The sequence below is a fragment of the Balaenoptera acutorostrata genome, chromosome 3 (genome assembly GCF_949987535.1).
Source record: "Balaenoptera acutorostrata chromosome 3, mBalAcu1.1, whole genome shotgun sequence".
Lineage (NCBI taxonomy): Eukaryota > Metazoa > Chordata > Mammalia > Artiodactyla > Balaenopteridae > Balaenoptera > Balaenoptera acutorostrata.
The window spans coordinates 178,488,410-178,505,954 of record NC_080066.1 but is presented as its reverse complement, the minus strand read 5'-3'; the positions used below and the strand labels follow the sequence as shown (position 1 = coordinate 178,505,954).

Here is a 17,545-nt window from a genome sequence, read left to right as displayed (position 1 = left end):
AAATAAAATCTGAACCACAAATAAATAATTCATCAAGGTAAGCACTAGGCCTCTTGATATTTTCTCCCACTGAATTCATCTTTTGTAATCACTGAACCTGTGTCTGTCCGTGCCGACCCCTCCCCCTCCTCGTCTGTCTCCCCCACTGCACTGAGCCCTGAGGATGGGGCCACGAAGTCATCCTTCTGTACGGGGACTCACAGGAACTGGGACAAAGCAGGCACACAGTGAGCTCCGGCTGAAGGGCGGCCGGGGAACTAAGAATCGCAGGTTCATCGCCATCTAGCGATCGGAAGGGCCCCGGAGTGTGGATTGCATTCAGCTCCATCGTGCCTGGCCCACTTTGGCTGCCCCGTCTGTCTGGGGAGTCCCTCCTGATTCTCATCCCCAGGACTGTGCCGGTGGTTTGGCGACCGAGCCTGGAATCCAGTAGGGGATCTGGCTCTTTGGGTACCACTTCACCACCCTCACCCTGCTATCTTGATTTCCACGACTTGCACCCTGGTCCCATGAATCTGACCCTGATGGCTCCTCCTGCTTGATAATTCAGTTATACGTTCTTAAACCTGGAAAATAACTTGCTCTGATTGCTTCCAACCCAGCGACGTGGCAAGAACTTAAATACTTGAGCAGACTATTAGAAGGCACAGCTATAGCGTAGAAATAGTTATTTAATGCCTTATTAGAATACAGGGTCTGCATCCCACACACAAACAAGAGAGAAAGTTATGTAAGTGAGGTGACCCAATGGCGCTCCTAATGTTAGGTAGGTAAAGTGACCCGATGGTGATCCTAATCTTAGGTAAGTCAGGTGGTCCAGGGGTGATGCTAATCTTAGGTAAGTCAGGTGATCTAAGGTTAATGGATGCCCGGGTGAGAAATCTGAGGTCAGTTCTATAAAAATAGATCCAATCATGGTTTTAACAAGAGGAAAGCATAAGAAAGCTTAAGGAAAGTACACTGACATAAGGAAAGTCCAGTGGGTCCCACTGCAGGAAGAGCCCTGCTGGGAGGACCCCATTCCCGAGTCCACTCAGCTCGGGACAAGCCTCGTGCTGGCTGTGCTGCCCTCCCCGTCCCCCTGCTCCCTGCCTGGCCCTCCCGCTGGGCAGCAGGCACATCTCACTTGTCACCATCGTGCCAGTGTCTCGACACGTGTGTGCAAAGGGGACGCTCGGCGTTTGTGGATGACGGAGAGAACGTGAGCAAATGAGTGATGGAACGAATTAAAAGGGTGGTGACTGTAAAATGAGGAGGGAAAACCCTTACAGATGCTGTGGTGAGAAGAAGAAACCCTACCAGGCCTTGGGAAATGGGAGGTGGGGGCCGGGGGCCCGAGGGCTTCTCGGTGAAGGGGTCCTGCCTGGGGGCCGTGGCGGGGACAGAGCCCACAGCCCACCGAGACACAGAAAGCCAGCCAGGAGCCAGCAGGGGAAGGTGCCACATGGGAAAAGGACAACACAGCCCAACACGAGGCTTGGAGAGAGACCTTGACATCCGCCAGTCTCTCTTCCTTTTGCCAGTCCCACACGGACAGCACGTGGTCATTGGAGTCATCCACGGCACAGAGGTTGCTTCCTCCATTCTGGAAAAATAAAAAGGTATTCACAGGAAGACTACATTTGAGAATAAGCTAGGTTGAGAGTGATTAAAAAGGAACATAATTTTATTGTTAATAAAGAGTCCGCTACATCTTCATTAAAAGATATTTACCCACCACCGTCGAGACCTGCTCATGACTTGGGCAGGCAGACAGGGGGAGCAGGGGAATGCAGGGTGACAAGGGACAGGAGCGGGAGGGAGGGGTCGGGGGGTGCACTTCACCACTGGTGCTGTTAGAACCGGCCTTCTAGGGGCTGCAGAGCCCCCGCCCTGGAGGAGAAGGCACCTGCGGCTCCGGGGCACAGGTGTGCGCTGAGCGAGGGCCACGCTACCGCGAGGCCGTACAAGGGGAGGGGGCACTGGGGGTGAGGCGCGCGGTGTACGGATGTGAACGCATGCACGTTTCTGAACTGGCTGAACAAGTGCTTTAAAGGCGGCTCTGTTGAACGGGCACAGCCTGAGGAAGCCTGGGAGGCCACGAGGTCCAGCCAGCCCCTGCTTATGGCCAGGCAGCGAGCCAGCCGGGCTGGGGATGGCACAGACAGGCAGGGGAAATTCAAGGCCAGAGCAGGCAAGACTGCTCCAGGAGCCTGAAGACAGTGTGGCTGCAGGGCCTCTTCTCATCACCGTGGAAACGTCTGACTGGGAGCGTGTGTCACCGAGGGGGCGCATGCGACCTCTGAATGAGGGACCTGGGATGCGGGAGGTTTCAGAGTCCAAATCTGTACATACACCTGGGCAGTTACGGGCGTGTTAACTCTCTCCCTCTTCAACCTTGAGCTGATTCTCTCCTCCCTGTGGACAAAGGCTGCAATACCCACAGGGCTCATACTTACGGATTTTGAGAACGCGATACAGGTGACGGCTCGGTCAAAAAACCCGATTCCGATGACGTGCAGCGTATTCAGTGTCACGGAATCCCAGATGCGCACGTTCGGGGGCAACTGCTGCTTAGAAAACAATGCAGGGTCACCCATTGTGTCCAGTCTACAAATTTATCTTTACCTTGAAATTATGAGATTAATGTTGTCAAAAAAAAATTTTTTTTTAATGCATTTGAGGACTCTGCCTTTTAATATAAATAAAACATTCCCAATCTCTCCCAGAGGTCGTAGCTCCTGGGGCCAATTTAACCTTAGGAGAGGTCTACCGAGCTTTAAATTTTGAAGAGCCTGTTATTGATAACTATACCACAGGAAGTGATATTCTCATTTGTATATCGAATGCGTCTGAGTTTTAAAAATGAAAAATGACGAAGGAAATGGAGTCTCATTTAAGGGTTGTTCTTGCAAAGTCTGTATTGTTACTAAGGAGCAAGCGTGGTTCAATTCATCATGATGGTCGCCACCAACGGTATTAAGATCTTAACATCCTTGGGCCCCAGAGGAAATTGATTGTACACAAACGAAAATTTAGAATTGTTATGATTAGTTCAAAACCCTCTCAACTATGTTAATTTTTCTCTTCCTTAATAGAAGAAAGCATCACAGAATAATCAGCAGGTTTATCAAGAAAAGGACTAGCATTGTACCCCGTAGACGGGTGAACTAGGTTCTAGGTTGGACTTGTCTCTAAGTGGCTGGGCGTCCGCAGACAGTCCCTCGGTCTCTCCAGACTTCTCCACTTGTAAATGCAAAGGGATGGTTCAGATAGCGATGACATTTTCTCTGGCTCTAAGGTTCTGATTCAATTTCAAGGCCAGAAACTGAAATACACAGTTAATCCACTAGAGGGAGGAACAAATGATTTACTACTGATTTCAAATAACTTTTAAAGATCATTTAACAGTAAAAAAAAAAAAAGAAGATGAAGACCCTGTTCCCTCTGTGTTTACAGAATAGTAGTCTGATTTCCACTGTTCCTGTTACCTCCTTTCAAGTACAGGATTTTAATAGAAAATAGCATAAATATTTAAAATTTGATGTTATTAAAATATTTTCTGAAAAATGGTAGCACTCACGATAAAAATGGAAGAACTTAATGTAATTCGTTTCAGATCATACACTGTGCATGGATACACAATGCTATACAAAAATAGACATCAGAAAAGTAACAAGAGGGCTTCCCTGGTGGCGCAGTGGTTGAGAATCTGCCTGCTAATGCAGGGGACACGGGTTCGAGCCCTGGTCTGGGAAGATCCCACATGCCACGGAGCAACTGGGCCCATGAGCCACAATTACTGAGCCTGCGCGTCTGGAGCCTGTGCTCCGCAACAAGAGAGGCCGCGATGGTGAGAGGCCCGCGCACGGCGATGAAGAGTTGCCCCTGCTTGCCGCAACTAGAGAAAGCCCTCGCACAGAAACGAAGACTCAACACAGTCAAAAATAAATAAATAAAAGAACGTGAATTTCTTTAAAAAAAAAAAAAGAAAAGTAACAAGAAGTTTTGGATAAGACATGACAATGACCACAGATGGTGGTAAATAAGTACGTGGAAGCCAGTTCTGAGTTGTTCTATTTGTCAAATTCTACTAGCTCCTTCTCTGATTCCTTAAAATACAAACTGAAGTCTTGCTGAAGTGCTTACAAAATCTGTGCTAAAATCCTTCCAGCAGCCCTTATAGATTACACCCAGACACAAATTCCACGGGTTGAAGTCCCGATTACAGGGAATTCACGGCAGAGGGTGTCTGAAATTCACTGAAGAGGCAACATGCCCCAAATTCAAATGATTATTTATTATGATTTTAACTATGCTTATTAAGTGTGTACTTAACATTTTAATGTTTACCATGTGTGTGAATAAGTGTCTTAAGAGGTAATGGATTCTTAGGCAAGAACAATGCTATTTAAAAATTCGCTGAAACTAAGGTGAGCTCAAGGGGCTTTTAAAGTCAGAGTAAGAACTTTAATTTGCAATAGAAAATTCAAAGGAGGGATTAAGAAGTACTCAGACATTTTATATCTAAGCAGGTTTATTCGTCAGCAAAATTTTCAGAAAATTATTTTGTGTTACCAGTTCATTACAAAAATATGAAAATATAACTCACTTTTCCGTCCTTAGATGTACCTGCAACTTGTCCTGTGGCTACCGTGATCCTATCAGGGTGAACTGCGAGGCTAAACAGAGATATTTAAAAAACATCTACTCTTTAAAGGTAAGCTTCACTCTTCCCTTGACCAAATATAATCTGGTCAAAAATTTACAAGTAAGATATACACAGTGCCTAACTTCTTACAGACTCATGATAAATTCTCTAAGCACCTCATTTCATTTCATCTTAATTCCTTTATCTATAGAGAATTTTCAAATTCAAAGAAAAAGTACCCTCTGCTTGGGAAATACCATTTCGATCGCAGAACCACTTCATTAGTATACAATCTTTATTAAGAAGTCATTTGAGTATATCAAATAGTAAAAGCATCATCTTTTTCCAACAGCATTTTTTTAATAACTGACCAGGGAGTTAGATAAATAGAAATAACATAAATCCATCTATTCATCCATCATCTTTCCCAGATACATAAAATCGCTACCAAAGGTATAAATGAATTATAGGAATAGCAGACCCAGACATGCACATGAGGCAAAACATTTTTATTAAAAAATAAAGACCCAAATTAGAAGCCGTTAGCACGAGAAAGCCTCCAGATAGGGGTCTGTTAGAGCTATTTGTTTAGGTTAACACGGTTGGTTAAGATGATGTGTTATCAGGATAGAAAACTAAAAAGGTGTCTTAGAGAGTAGGCTACCCAGAACACAAAGAAGAGTTTTCCCCAAAGATCCTATTTTCTCAGATCCCTTTCTTTCTCTTTAGTTATATCCCATCACTGAACCCTTTCTGCCAATGCTCTTCCCACAGGTGTCAGAGGAATCCCAGTTTTGAGGACTCACCACTTCACGTCATCATTATGGCCCGTGTAATGCCTCTGAAGCTGCTCCTCCACATTGTACAGCACGACCACGGATGCGATGAAATACACAGTCTCGCCCGTTGGAAGTAAGTACAGGTTGTTACGACAGTCTCGACCCCTGTACCCATAGCTTCATGTACGTCAAGACAAAATAAAAAATGTTTTTTAAAAGTAAAAAATAAAGCAAAATAAAATAAAAACCCAACTCTTTCACATGCTCTGTTTTCTTGTCTTTCATTTTTTTCTTCTTGGAAGCTCATTCACGTTCCCAAATCTCATACTATGAAGGCTCGAGCAGCTTTATTTCAAGAATGCTAGTCATACGGCTGACTCAGATTTTTGTGGCTTAGATTTTGTGGGAGCTTTTTTGTTTTCTTTTTTTTAAAGGGTATTATATCTGCGCTACATGTCCATTTAATATAAGCCACACACTGTATTTCCTTCATTTAGTACTGGGTTCATCCTCATTTCCTCCCTTAATTAGTCGGTGTTAACTTGAAGTTAGGCTCCCAAGGTTGGCCAAGCCCCTATTTGGCTGAGGGGGGAATGCTAGTCCTTCCTTCCAGGGTAATCCTCTTTCTTTCTTTGGGTTTAAAAACTTTTTGCCAGCACGGTTTAGTTACATGATTTTCTACAGCTGAATTTCGATAAAAGCATTCATCGACTGATTACTCCGTGTAAGACATAATCAATAAATAAAGGATACACCCATTCCAGCTTAAGTCTCTTCGTTGGTAGTTCTACTTTTGCTTCCAAACTGTAAGAATCCACTTGATCTTTGGGCATGTGCATGGTAACAGGGCGTCCACGAAGAAACATTTTTACATATCCTTCTTCTATGAAAAGAACAAAGAGGTCAGTAAGATACCTCAGTGCCCAGCATACCTGAAAAAAGGTTATATTTTCTCTAGCCTTTCAATGGGAAAGCGGAAACTTTGTCCTTTATGTCATTTCTGGTTAAAGTCCTAGGGAAAACTACCTAAAACACAAACAGTTTGAAACAAAATTTTTCATCTTGTTTGCCTTTGACATTCTGCTTACTTAAGTAATGTAAGAAATTGTAAAAGGCAGGAAAGAACTGGATTCCAACAATTATTTTCCATGAGAGATTTTAGTGCTTACGTTTCATCAGCAGGAGGGGGAAAAATGCCATCCCCCCCAAAAAATTACGACTAACACAAGAAATCCACTTCAATTCTTTATTGAGTTCAATGTATATACAATTTCAGTATCAAAATTCATAAAATATCTTTCAATATTTAAATTGGTGTGTTATAGCGCAATGTAAAAATGTGTCTTTATGTATCTTTTACACTGTTCAATTCTTTCAAGTGTAAAGAACACAAAATCAGCAGAAGTACATGCTAGGATGCATGCAAAAAGGAAAATGCTCAAAGAAAAGCTAGAAATAGAAAACCAAAGAACAAAAGACCCATTAGAGAGAGAAACTGGGAAATAAACCTTTCTTAAACAAACATTTTTAATAACAAAATAACTTATGATGTTTTGATAAATTATAGGGATGAAAGTAAAACCCAGTAATATATTGACAAGGGGCAACTCCTGGACTTTTAAAAAGAAACGACTTTGGGTTTTCTGGCTACAGTTTTCAGGATATAATAAGACCAAAGAAAATGTCTTGTGAGCTCTTGATGAATTCTGTTCCGATTCAGAACTCACTGCATTCTGATGCTTCACTGCAGATCAAAGGACTGGGTCTTAATGGCATTTAAATTGGGCAGTTGGGACCACGGATATCTGTACATCACTCAACAGAAAAATCCTCCGCAGAGAGGAAATTGCTGAGGAAGTCATAAGGTAATTATAGTGTCGTAAGTACCACATTTACAAATTAGTTTTGTAAGTCTTATTCCTAAGGATTTGCAAACAATGCCACATGCAACATTGCCTAAAAGTTGGGAGGCCATCCCACTTTTATGTTATGGTGTGCGTGCAATTCAGGTCATAAATGCATGCGTGTGATACACTCTTCACTCCTGCGTACAGCGTGCCAGTTTCTGTGTTCTGTGATCCTCCTCCCCAGCTCCGCTGGGACTAGCCCGTCTGAGGCCCACAGCACCGCAGGCTTTCTTATCACCCCCCCACCCCACCCCAGGTCATCTTAGATACTGCTGCCAAACCTGTCAAGGCCCACAATGGATTCAGAATCCTTCTCCCATTCTCTTACCTGCTGGACCCAAAGCTCTAACTGTCCTGCCCCCCTCTTCCCATACGTGACCTCACTGGCCACAGCTACCCCCCACCCCATGGATCCTTCTCTCTCTCTGCCACCTACACACCAATCCTGCTCCGTGCCTCTACCCATGCTCGCCTCAGCTGCCCTCTGCCCTTCCTTAATCCCTCACCCAGATCTCAGCTCATCAGACAGTGTGGCCACCTCAACTGAAGACCCTAAAAACACCCAGCAGACCGACAGAAGGGGGACAGAGAGGGGCGGGTGTGACAGCTTAAATGACAAGCGATTCCGTTAATTCTCTTTGTAAGGGGAATCATGGAATGCAGACTCAGAATAAAGGGAATATAATGCCATCCCACAGCACACACAAGAAGCCTAGTGTGGGTGTATATAATCAACGTAAGTGAAACATCTACTTGAGTATATCGTTGTTATGTGCTGGTAAAGTCCTTATGATGGAGGTTTGCTCACTGGGCAGTTCTACATCACTGGACTGGGCAAAAAAGCGCTGGAGTTAGCCTTGGCACTGTTTTGTACTGGTAAGTCAGACATTCTACATCTAAAATAAAAAAGGCAGCAAGGGAAAGCAATGTTTTTTTTTTGTTTTTTTTTGGTTTTTTTTCAGGCATATTAGGGTAACAGCACACACCCACCAAACCCAAAGGTGCTAGAGGGAGCGGCCAGCAGCAGTGCAGGTTTCAAACAGTGGGGCATCCAGGGGTTGCCCTATAGCTCTCTTAAGGTTCATACAGATTTTAAAAAGAGTTCCTATAATCAGCCAATAATCAATCAAGATCCAATTTATAGCTACTCGTTAAAACCCACCCAAGTAAATGCTCAGCAACGCTTTTAACTTCCAACGAATCAACGTGGTTTGCATCACAAAAACATTTTCATACAAGGAGACTATCTGTTGGCCTGTATGAAAAGAGTTTCTGCAGCCTGGGTCACAGCTTTGCTCAGAGAGCTATGAGGTTTCAGAAATGCCGCCTACCTTTGCAGTGTGTCACCCGGCGTTTCCCTTGAGATTTCGGAGACAGAGACAGAAGTGCTGGGTAAAGAGACGATGGGGCACTGCAAGAGTGACTTGCCTGCCGGGGAGCACTCCCGAGCCCTCAGGCCGAGAGGCTCCCGGCCCCCCTGCTAGAAAAACCTGGACACATTTTGGGGATTCTGACAAGTGCACTCCAGGCCTAGCTCTGCAGGCTTAGGGCGATTACATTTTCAGTGAGTAATTTCATGCTTCTCGAAAACGAAATGAATACTGAAGCACATGCGGATAAATAGGAAAGTCCGACTTTTATGTTTCAATTGTGCACTTAAGGGGAAAAAAAAACTTGGAGAATTAAATGAATTTATTTAACCCGTTGCACACTTGTCAGTGATTTTGCGTTTTTAAATACGCTTTCAAATAAGGTTACTATTCTCAAAATAGCAGCTCCCTTATTATAAAATGTGTTAGAAAAGACATATAGAAAGATATATATGAACTATTAGTTTGCAGTTTAGGAAATCAAAGGCAGAAAAAGAAACAAAAAAGTTGCTTTTAGACAAAGTTATAACTGGATGCATCAGAAACTTTCCCCTTCAGAGAAATGCAAATGTTGATGATGGGGGGGGGAGCCCCATTAGTAAGGAAGGGATAACAAAGGCAACAGGAGTCTTTTAACCTAGAACTTTTGTTTCAGTATAATGGCATCTCACTCTTCCTCCTTATTGATGTATGTTGAATCGGTTTAAAGGGGGTGAGTAAAGGGTTTATTTAGTCTTTATACCATCTTCTGGGTGGTCTCTGTATGACGTGAGCCATCAGACCCCCAGGTACAGGTTGACAGTGAGCACTCAGCCCCCAGTCCTGCCACGTGGACCCCCATGTTCTGCCCGTCCCAGCTGCCCCTGAATAACTACTTCGTATCGCCCCTCAAGTTCTGAGGTGAGTGAGGGGCGCCCGCACCAACATTCAATCAGCCTTACCTGCGCTGAAGACCGGCTCCTTGGGTTTGCTGTGGAGATAAAACCAAACCAGTTTGTAAAGGGAGGCTGGGGGTGGTGGTTAGTCTCATTCACAGAAGACCCCACACCCACTAGCTGCCGCAGTTTGTCACACGGATGCTGTTAAAAAGAAAAACAAAACCATGTAACTGCAAAGAGGAAGAACGTGAACAAAAATGTCCAAAACCAGGTGCCAGAGGCGACAACCCCGACTTTATCACCAAAGCTGTGCTTTTTATGAGAGCAAATAAAGGTCTGGAGACAGAAAACATGTGGTTCATCACGACGGGAACAGCCCTGCCTAAATGTGTAGAAAGGTTTGTTTTCCTTCCCCACGCTCTTCTGGCAGATTATTTGAAGAACTTACTTAAAACTAGCAAACTCCTGTCACAGGGGCTTTGGGGAGAGAACTTTTAGCGCCCAGCTCCCAGCGGGGATGGGTACGGGGTGGGTGGAGGGAAGATGAGGGGGTGGGAGAAAGGAGGGAAGAATAAGGAAGATCGGGGTGTGACCACATCCTGGGATATGTGGGGATCCCCACTGTGGGCCTTGGCCAGGCCGAGACCCCCCACGACTGCACCTGGGAAACCAGAACCCCACCGTGTTCAAGGTCACACCACGAGGGACTGAGGTCATCCCTAGGGGCAATCCTCCCACGGGACGAGGCTGCACGGGGAGTCCCCCCAAGTGCAGGAGAGCACAGCCCTCCCCGTGACAACCTGACAGCCGCTTGCGGGAAGACTGTCACCTCGTGCCAGACGAGGGAAGGGACGCCCAAGCACGGCAGGAAGTGCGTCCTGTTCAAACCCAGAGCCGGTGCTTGAAGCCAAGTCTGTGAGACTCCGACGTCCATGCCGTCTTCCAAGGTACCCCTACCCCACCAGAGTACCTCCCGCTTTAAGATGTGGCACAAGACACAGTAAATAAATGAAGCCCGTCCCAAAGAGGGCTGGGAGAGCTCTGAGCCTGCAGAGGCACCTACATTTTTGGGGCGCGCATGTTGAAAACTACCTACTGGAGCAGATACAGTCCTAATGTTACTTTTCTCCTTCATTTTAAACTTGAAATACATTGAGAAGCACCACCAGTAAAAACTACCCCTAATCCCATGATGTAATAAATGATATTATTTATTAATGGCCTTGATTGTCAGATAATTTTATGAGTACATGGCGGGAAACTCTTTACTGATGCTTTAAAAGTGGTTTACTGTGTTTCAAGTAGGTGGATCTGCTATGGGCTGAGATTTCTGAATGCGAACCACTGGTCACTGAAAATAGTACTCTGCAGGCCCCGCACACCTTTTAACACAAAAGCCTAACTCCCATCAGCCCTAAAGGCCCAAAACAACCTTTGTGGACCCTGATATTTTTCCGATCTCATCTTCCTGTCTCTCTCCTCAGTCACGGACTTCCAGACACTCTGTCCCTGCTGTCCCGAGACTGGGCCAGCAGCTCCCAAGCCCGGTGTGGACCCCAGCTTCCCCCCCCCCCCAACCCCCCGGAAAGCGCATGGCCGGGCATGTGCTCAGAGCCGCCCCGAGAGGCCTTCTTCGATGCTCCACTCTGCGGCCTCCTCGGTCCTGCTCGCCACGCCCCGCCTGGCTTTATCTTTATTAATCTGTCTCTCCCCATCAGGAGGGAAGTGCAGGAGGGCAGAGATCTTTGTTCACGACCGTGTCCCGGGGCCTGTAACAGTCTTCAGCTGCTGCCTGGAAGCTGGTAAGGCCTGAAGCCCTCCCTGCCTCTGATCCCAGCTGGCCCCGTGGGTGCGTGTCTGGCCGGGTGGGCTGGGGACTGTCCCGACGGCCCTGCTGCTCCCCCACCTCCCTCCCCCGAGGTAGCCGGTACTTCCTGGCGCTTCTCGCTGTCCTCCTGGTCAGTCCTCAGCCTTTACTGCGCCTTCACTGCACGCCCCCCCCTCCACGGCCCCCTCTCAGCATCTTCGTCCCTCCTTCGGGGTGGTACCCACACAAGGCCCAGTGTGGAGCGTCCCTCCCGGTCCTCCTGCGGGGCCCTCGGCAGGTGCCATGCCTGGGCTCAGAAAGGGAGGCTGCAGGACTCCTGTCCTGCTCCCAGGCTTTGTCACAAGCTCACCGAAGGTCTGTGGAAAAGGGGTGTGTGTGTGTGTGAAGGTTCCCCTTGTGCCTGGGGCTCCCGAGAGGTCTACACCACTCGGCCTCTCGGGATTCTACAAGCTTTCAGCTACTTTCTTCTTACACCCATTCCTTCTCTTCCTGCGGCTCTGCCAAAGATCACAGCGGCCAGGGCAGTCCCTCCTAAGAGGGGCTTGTCACTTATGGGGTTGGAGTTCGTCATATCACTCGGTGACCTGGGCTCCACGGTGGGCTCACCTGGCTTGTTCTCGTCGTTGGGGGGAGCGACACTCTTGTGACTTTCTAAGCAGAAGCATAAGTCTGAACTGCAACGTTTATATCTTATTAGATTGATAGGCAGGGCAAGGACACAAGAGGAAAAGCTAAAACAGAAGACTACAAAGCAAACCTACTGGTTAGGTAAGCCAGGCAGGGAATTAGAAGACAGGAATGTTATTTTTCCATCATGTCTTTGATCACAAAAGCAGAAAGATGCCAAGTCCGTGAAACAGACATTAAGCAATCTGGAACCCTCCCTAGAGACAGAAAAGAGCAATTACAGATCATGTTCCTCTTAGAAAGAGAACATCCATACGGGAATGTGAACTTCAAATATAGGGAGGCCCGTGGAATTCTGATGCTGAAGCACCATAAGAAGGTGGATGAAAGATCTGTTAAAAGATCAGAGAAAGGCAGCCTAAGTGTTAACAGCTAAAGGTCACTGAGAGGTACCAGGTACTGAAGTTCGCACAGTTCTCTACACCTTGCTCTAAACGATGCCTTACCTTTTGGGTATACAGGTATTGTATTTAGAAAACATACTATCGCTAGGCTTCATTATTTTAGAAAGTTCAATTTTTATAGAAAAATATACTATATTTACTTTAGAACCCACGATTCCTGCCCACATACCACCCTCCTGAAAGGCAAGAAGCCTGGGAAAAGGTACTATTCCACTCACACATGCACGTCGTATAAATACAAACCTATAAAATGACAATAAATCTTCCCAACTATTGATAGAAGGGCAAACCCACAGAACATGTGATGACGATGATCCAAAATTAAAGATGCCGTGGCCCCAGGTCAAAATCAGTCAATGGGAGCCGCGCGCCAATCACCTGTCCGATCTTGAACTTACCATCAATAGAGCTGAGAGTGGGCCCTTCAGACCCAGCACGCTGGAAACACGCTCGGGCTGTGAACTCACTTGGAACGGGAGATGACAGCCTCTCAAGGTGTGGTGTAATTTGTCCCTGGGCACCCATTCCTTAATGTGAGCTAAACAGAAAACTGAAGTGGGTGACTTCGCACTGCCTCTGCCGCAGGGTGTGGTTCCTGGGGGCGGGGGGAGAGTGAATAAACTCTGGGACCAGGATGAAGCTCCATCCATCCCTATCCAAGTTCGGAGTCAGTGCAGATGTTCCCCACCCCGAAGCCCAGGACAGAAGTAAGCCCACAGGAGAGAAAGGATTTCCCTTCTGGCAAGCAAACCCTCGTCTCTTGGCTATTCCGGCCTCAGGCTGCTGGGCCCAAGATCTCCAAAATGAACCGTGGTGCAATCCGGTGCGGGTTTTTTTACTGCTCTGTTTTTGGCAGGAAGGAGATGTGCTGAAAGAGCTTGGCTGTACACTCCCTAAAGCTGGAAGGTTTGGGAGACTCTCCTAAGGACTCTTCTAACTAGAAGCAGTACCTGGGGGTCACGGAGGACGCGAGGCAGCCTGGAGCCTTCACCAGACCAGTAGCTGGATCTAGAGGCAGTAGGAGGAAACCAGACAGTTGGCCCAAAGGAAAACTCCCACCCGGAGCTGTGAGCTCACACCACGAAGCAGCTATAATCACCTAAGTCACATGTTATCCCCGAAAACGTTCACTGTGGACTTTGGTTGCCGGGACTGTCAAAAGCGGCTGTTTCCCCTTCATCTGATATCATTCAGATGACTCACTGTGGGCTGGGTGTTTGTAAGGGGGAGAGTCCAGCCAAGAACTCGTTCAGACTCAGATGCAACGAGTATTCCCTGCACTGCTCCTCTGCGGTGGGATCCGCGCTTAGCACGTTCGTATCTGTTACTAATTTACCCCAAGGTCCTGAAAGCCGGTCTCCGACACATGGGTGACGCATGTAACAGGGAGCTCTGGAGACGGGAATTAGGGCAGACTGACAGTGGCCAAATGCTTCCGAGCAGAGATACTTGCTTTACAAAATGATTAATAAGGGCTGATCGAGGAGGAAACCGTTCCAAAGTCAAACATGTTTTTTCCCTGCAACTTGTTCATCTACAAAAACGGTACCCCTCGGCATACGTACCATGACTCATTCTGAAAACGATTTCACTTGATGAATTGTGATCCCTGCTGGGAGTCAAGATACTCTGCTATGTAAATAATGATTCTTTTTATAAATTGCCCTTAAGTAAGCAGCTGTTAACTACAAGTAGGGTCATTCAGGAACCATCTATTTAAAATATTTAGAAGTTGCTAATGGGGACAAAAGCTACTGCTTCATAGACATTTCCAACCAATACTTCCAGCTTAACGTGGCAGAAGGAGCACAGGTTTTTTTTTTTTGGTTGCACTGGGTCTTAGTTGAGGCTCGCGGGCTCCTTAATTGCAGCAGGCGGGCTCCTTAGTTGTGGCACGTGAACTCTTAGTTGCATGCAGCATGTGGGATCTAGTTCCCTGACCAGGGATCGAACCCAGGCCCCCTGCATTGGAAGCGTGGAGTCTTACCCACTGCACCACCAGGGAAGTCCCAGGAGCACAGATTTTGAAGGCAGCTGGATTCGTGTTTTATTTGGGCAAATCATCTTACCTCCATAAACTTTAGATTCTTTCATCTACAAAAATGGGGCTAAAACCACTGTGAGGTATAGGGTACCAGCAGGATCATATAAAACATGTAACAAAGTATCTAGCACACGGTTATTAATTAATATGACTTCCCTCTTCCTCCTAATTTCACTGACAATAACCTATAAATACATGTATGTATTTTTGAGCTCTTCACCTAACAGCCTCAAAACTAAAACAAAATAAAGAATACCATACCAGCACTTATTATTTTAACATTTGTTAAAAACTAAATGACGCCTTGGCTTAAAGAGTGAAACAATCTTTTCATTTGAGGAAAAAAAAAAAAAAAAGATGATTCATTTAAATCACCTAATTTCCAGCATTTCGGAATCCAAAATGCAGTGTTAAAATCATCTACCAATAGGTGGTGCTGTTTGCATAGTTCTTAAATGACTATGGTTTTAAAATCTCAGTACAGTATATAGGTAACATCCTTTCATTCATTCAGCGAATGTTTATTGAGCACTTACTGTGTGCCAGAACTGTGCAAAGTGTTAGGAATACAAAGAAGAAAAAATGACACAGTTCTGCCCTCCCAAAGCGTAAGGGGGCGGGGGGCGGAATGTGTGGGGAGCCCCTGGAGGGTTGGGAGGGAGTTACAGTTACAGATAAAGTTAATGGGCAGGAACAAAGCAATCTGGAAGGCAGCTAACTCACCAGGGCGCTAAGGCAGGCTTCCCAGAGAAAGGGGCACCCTGAGCTGGGTCTTGAAGGATTAGCTGGAGTTCTCCTCCTCCTGCCAAGTTTCCAGGCACATACATATGCCACTCAGGACAAGGGACAAACCTCCACTTACTAAGTGTTAAAAAGTGTAATTCATCAAGCTATGCATTTGTTTGGTTTTGGTATCTGTTTGATTTTCTAATAACTACAATAAAAAGATTTTTCTACATATGCTACCTTCTTACTTTCATTCGGGTTTCTTTAATGAAGACTGAGTTTGAATATCTTTTCCTTAGTTAATTGGCTACGCGTACTTCTTTCTCAGTGAACTGTCTCTGTTCAAACCTTTTACCCACTTTCCGATTGAGTTAACTGTCTTTTCCCTCACTGGTGTGTGTTGTGACCTTTGGAAATGAAGGACATTGGCCCTTTTCAGTTGTGGGTGTCATTCGTATTTGTTGAGAGGATGAGTCTTCGTGGATTGCTCCTTCCCACTTCCCGCCAAGCCTTACGCTCTGTCCTGCAAATGGTAGGTGCTCAGTGAGTCAAGCAGTGCTGGGAAAGGGTATGAGTAAGGTGAGAGAAATGTTCAGAATTTCTGATTCCTCCCTTTTCAGGTTGGGATGAGATCAGAAATGGGAGTTGGAGAATTCTGGAATGTCCCAAAAAAGAGAGGCACTCAAGACTGGGGAGTGGGGTGAGCAAAGGTGTGCAAGCATCAGCTCCGACTCTGGGATGGAGAAGGCACATAACAGTAGTCATACCATCTGTAGAGCACCAGTGTCGGCAAGCCCCATGCTACGTACACCATCTTGTTTAATCCGCACGACAGCCCTGAGAGGTAGGTATTAGTTTTTACTGGTGCTGAGGGAAACCCCAAAGAGGTTAAGTAACTAGTTCACGGTCACATAACAAAAGTGGCAGAGCTGGGATTAAAATTTGGCTATGGCTATAATGCCCCATCCGTCTACACTCTTTTTATTATGTTGACTGGGGTAAAAAGATTCATTCAACAAATATTTATTGGGTACCCACTGTATGCTGGGCATTGTTCTAGATGTTGGGCTGGTCTGACTGGACTAGAAAAGCCTTGTTGGTATCCAAATGTCCAACAAAAGTGCATTCGCCTAGATAAATAATGATCCACATCTGAAATAACGTTGTAAGAGTATATTTCCTGACACAAAGACATGCTCATACAGCAAATGAAAAAGAGGGTTACAAAATGTATGCAGAAGAATATCCTTTATGTAAAAATTATACACTACACACATGCAACACCCTAGAAATAAAAGTCTGGATGGAAACACAATAAAATGGTAGCTGTGAGTTCTCTGAGTGCTGAGATTATAGGGGATTTTCCTTTCCTCTGTTTTGTACATTGGGATATCCTAAAACACATGTTTACTTGTGTAATAAATAGATTACTTCAAAAAGGAAAATAAATCCTGCTGGGGGAAAGGGAGAGCCAGTGTTGGAAGCCATGGATTTCAGGGTACAAGACGGGGTAAGGAGCCAGTAGATAAAGGACCTTGAACCCAGGCTGAAGATTAAGATTTAGATTCCAAAAAAAAAAAAAAAAGATTTAGACTCCACCATCAGTGATGCTAAAGGAAAAGAAAAGCAATGCTGAGCCTTGAGGACCTTGACGTGTCAATCAAAAGACTGCCTCATTGGTGTGCAGAAAAGGGAACCCTCCTGCATTGTTGGTGGGAATGTAAATTGGTGCAGCCACTATGGAGAACAGTATGGAGGTTCCTCAAAAAACTAAAAATAGAGTTGCCATATGATCCAGCAATCCCACTCCTGGGCATATATCTGGACAAAACTATAATTCGAAAAGATACATGCACCCCCTATGTTCATAGCAGCACTATTCACAACAGCCAAGATGTGGAAGCAACCTAAATGTCCACTGACAGATGAATGGATAAAGAAGATGTGTGTGTGTGTGTGTGTGTGTGTGTGTGTGTGTGTAATGGAATATTACTCAGCATAAAAAAGAATGAAATAATGCCATCTGCAGTAATATGGATGGACCTAGAGATCATCATACTGAGTGAAGTAAGACAAATACCATATGATATCACTTATATGTGGAATCTAAAATATGACATAAATGAACTTATCCATGGAACAGAAACAGACTCACAGACATAGAGAACAGACTTGTAGTTGCCAAGGGCGGGGGGGTGGGGTGCGGGGTAGGGATGGATTGGGAGTTTGGGATTAGCAGATGCAAACTATTGTATATAGAATGGATAACCAACAAGGACCTACTGTATAGCA

The 17,545-nt window shown here is 45.6% G+C and overlaps 1 protein-coding gene across 7 annotated transcripts in view; it reads right to left on the bottom strand.

The window, feature by feature from the left end:
* The window catches only part of EML1 (EMAP like 1), a 200,626-nt gene that overhangs the window by 33,984 nt on the left and 149,097 nt on the right, over positions 1–17,545 (bottom strand). For 4 of the 7 annotated variants that reach the window (XM_057543478.1, XM_057543472.1, XM_057543473.1 and 1 more), the window contains exons 5-11: positions 9,628–9,656; positions 8,648–8,704; positions 6,163–6,292; positions 5,437–5,586; positions 4,592–4,661; positions 2,439–2,549; positions 1,490–1,585 (exon numbers count right to left, since the gene is read on the bottom strand). In XM_057543478.1, the coding sequence (XP_057399461.1) occupies positions 1,490–1,585; positions 2,439–2,549; positions 4,592–4,661; positions 5,437–5,586; positions 6,163–6,292; positions 8,648–8,704; positions 9,628–9,656 (643 nt within the window). The remainder of the gene's footprint in view (positions 1–1,489; positions 1,586–2,438; positions 2,550–4,591; positions 4,662–5,436; positions 5,587–6,162; positions 6,293–8,647; positions 8,705–9,627; positions 9,657–17,545) is intronic. The other 3 variants (XM_057543476.1, XM_057543477.1, XM_057543474.1) reach the window with 2 other exon arrangements.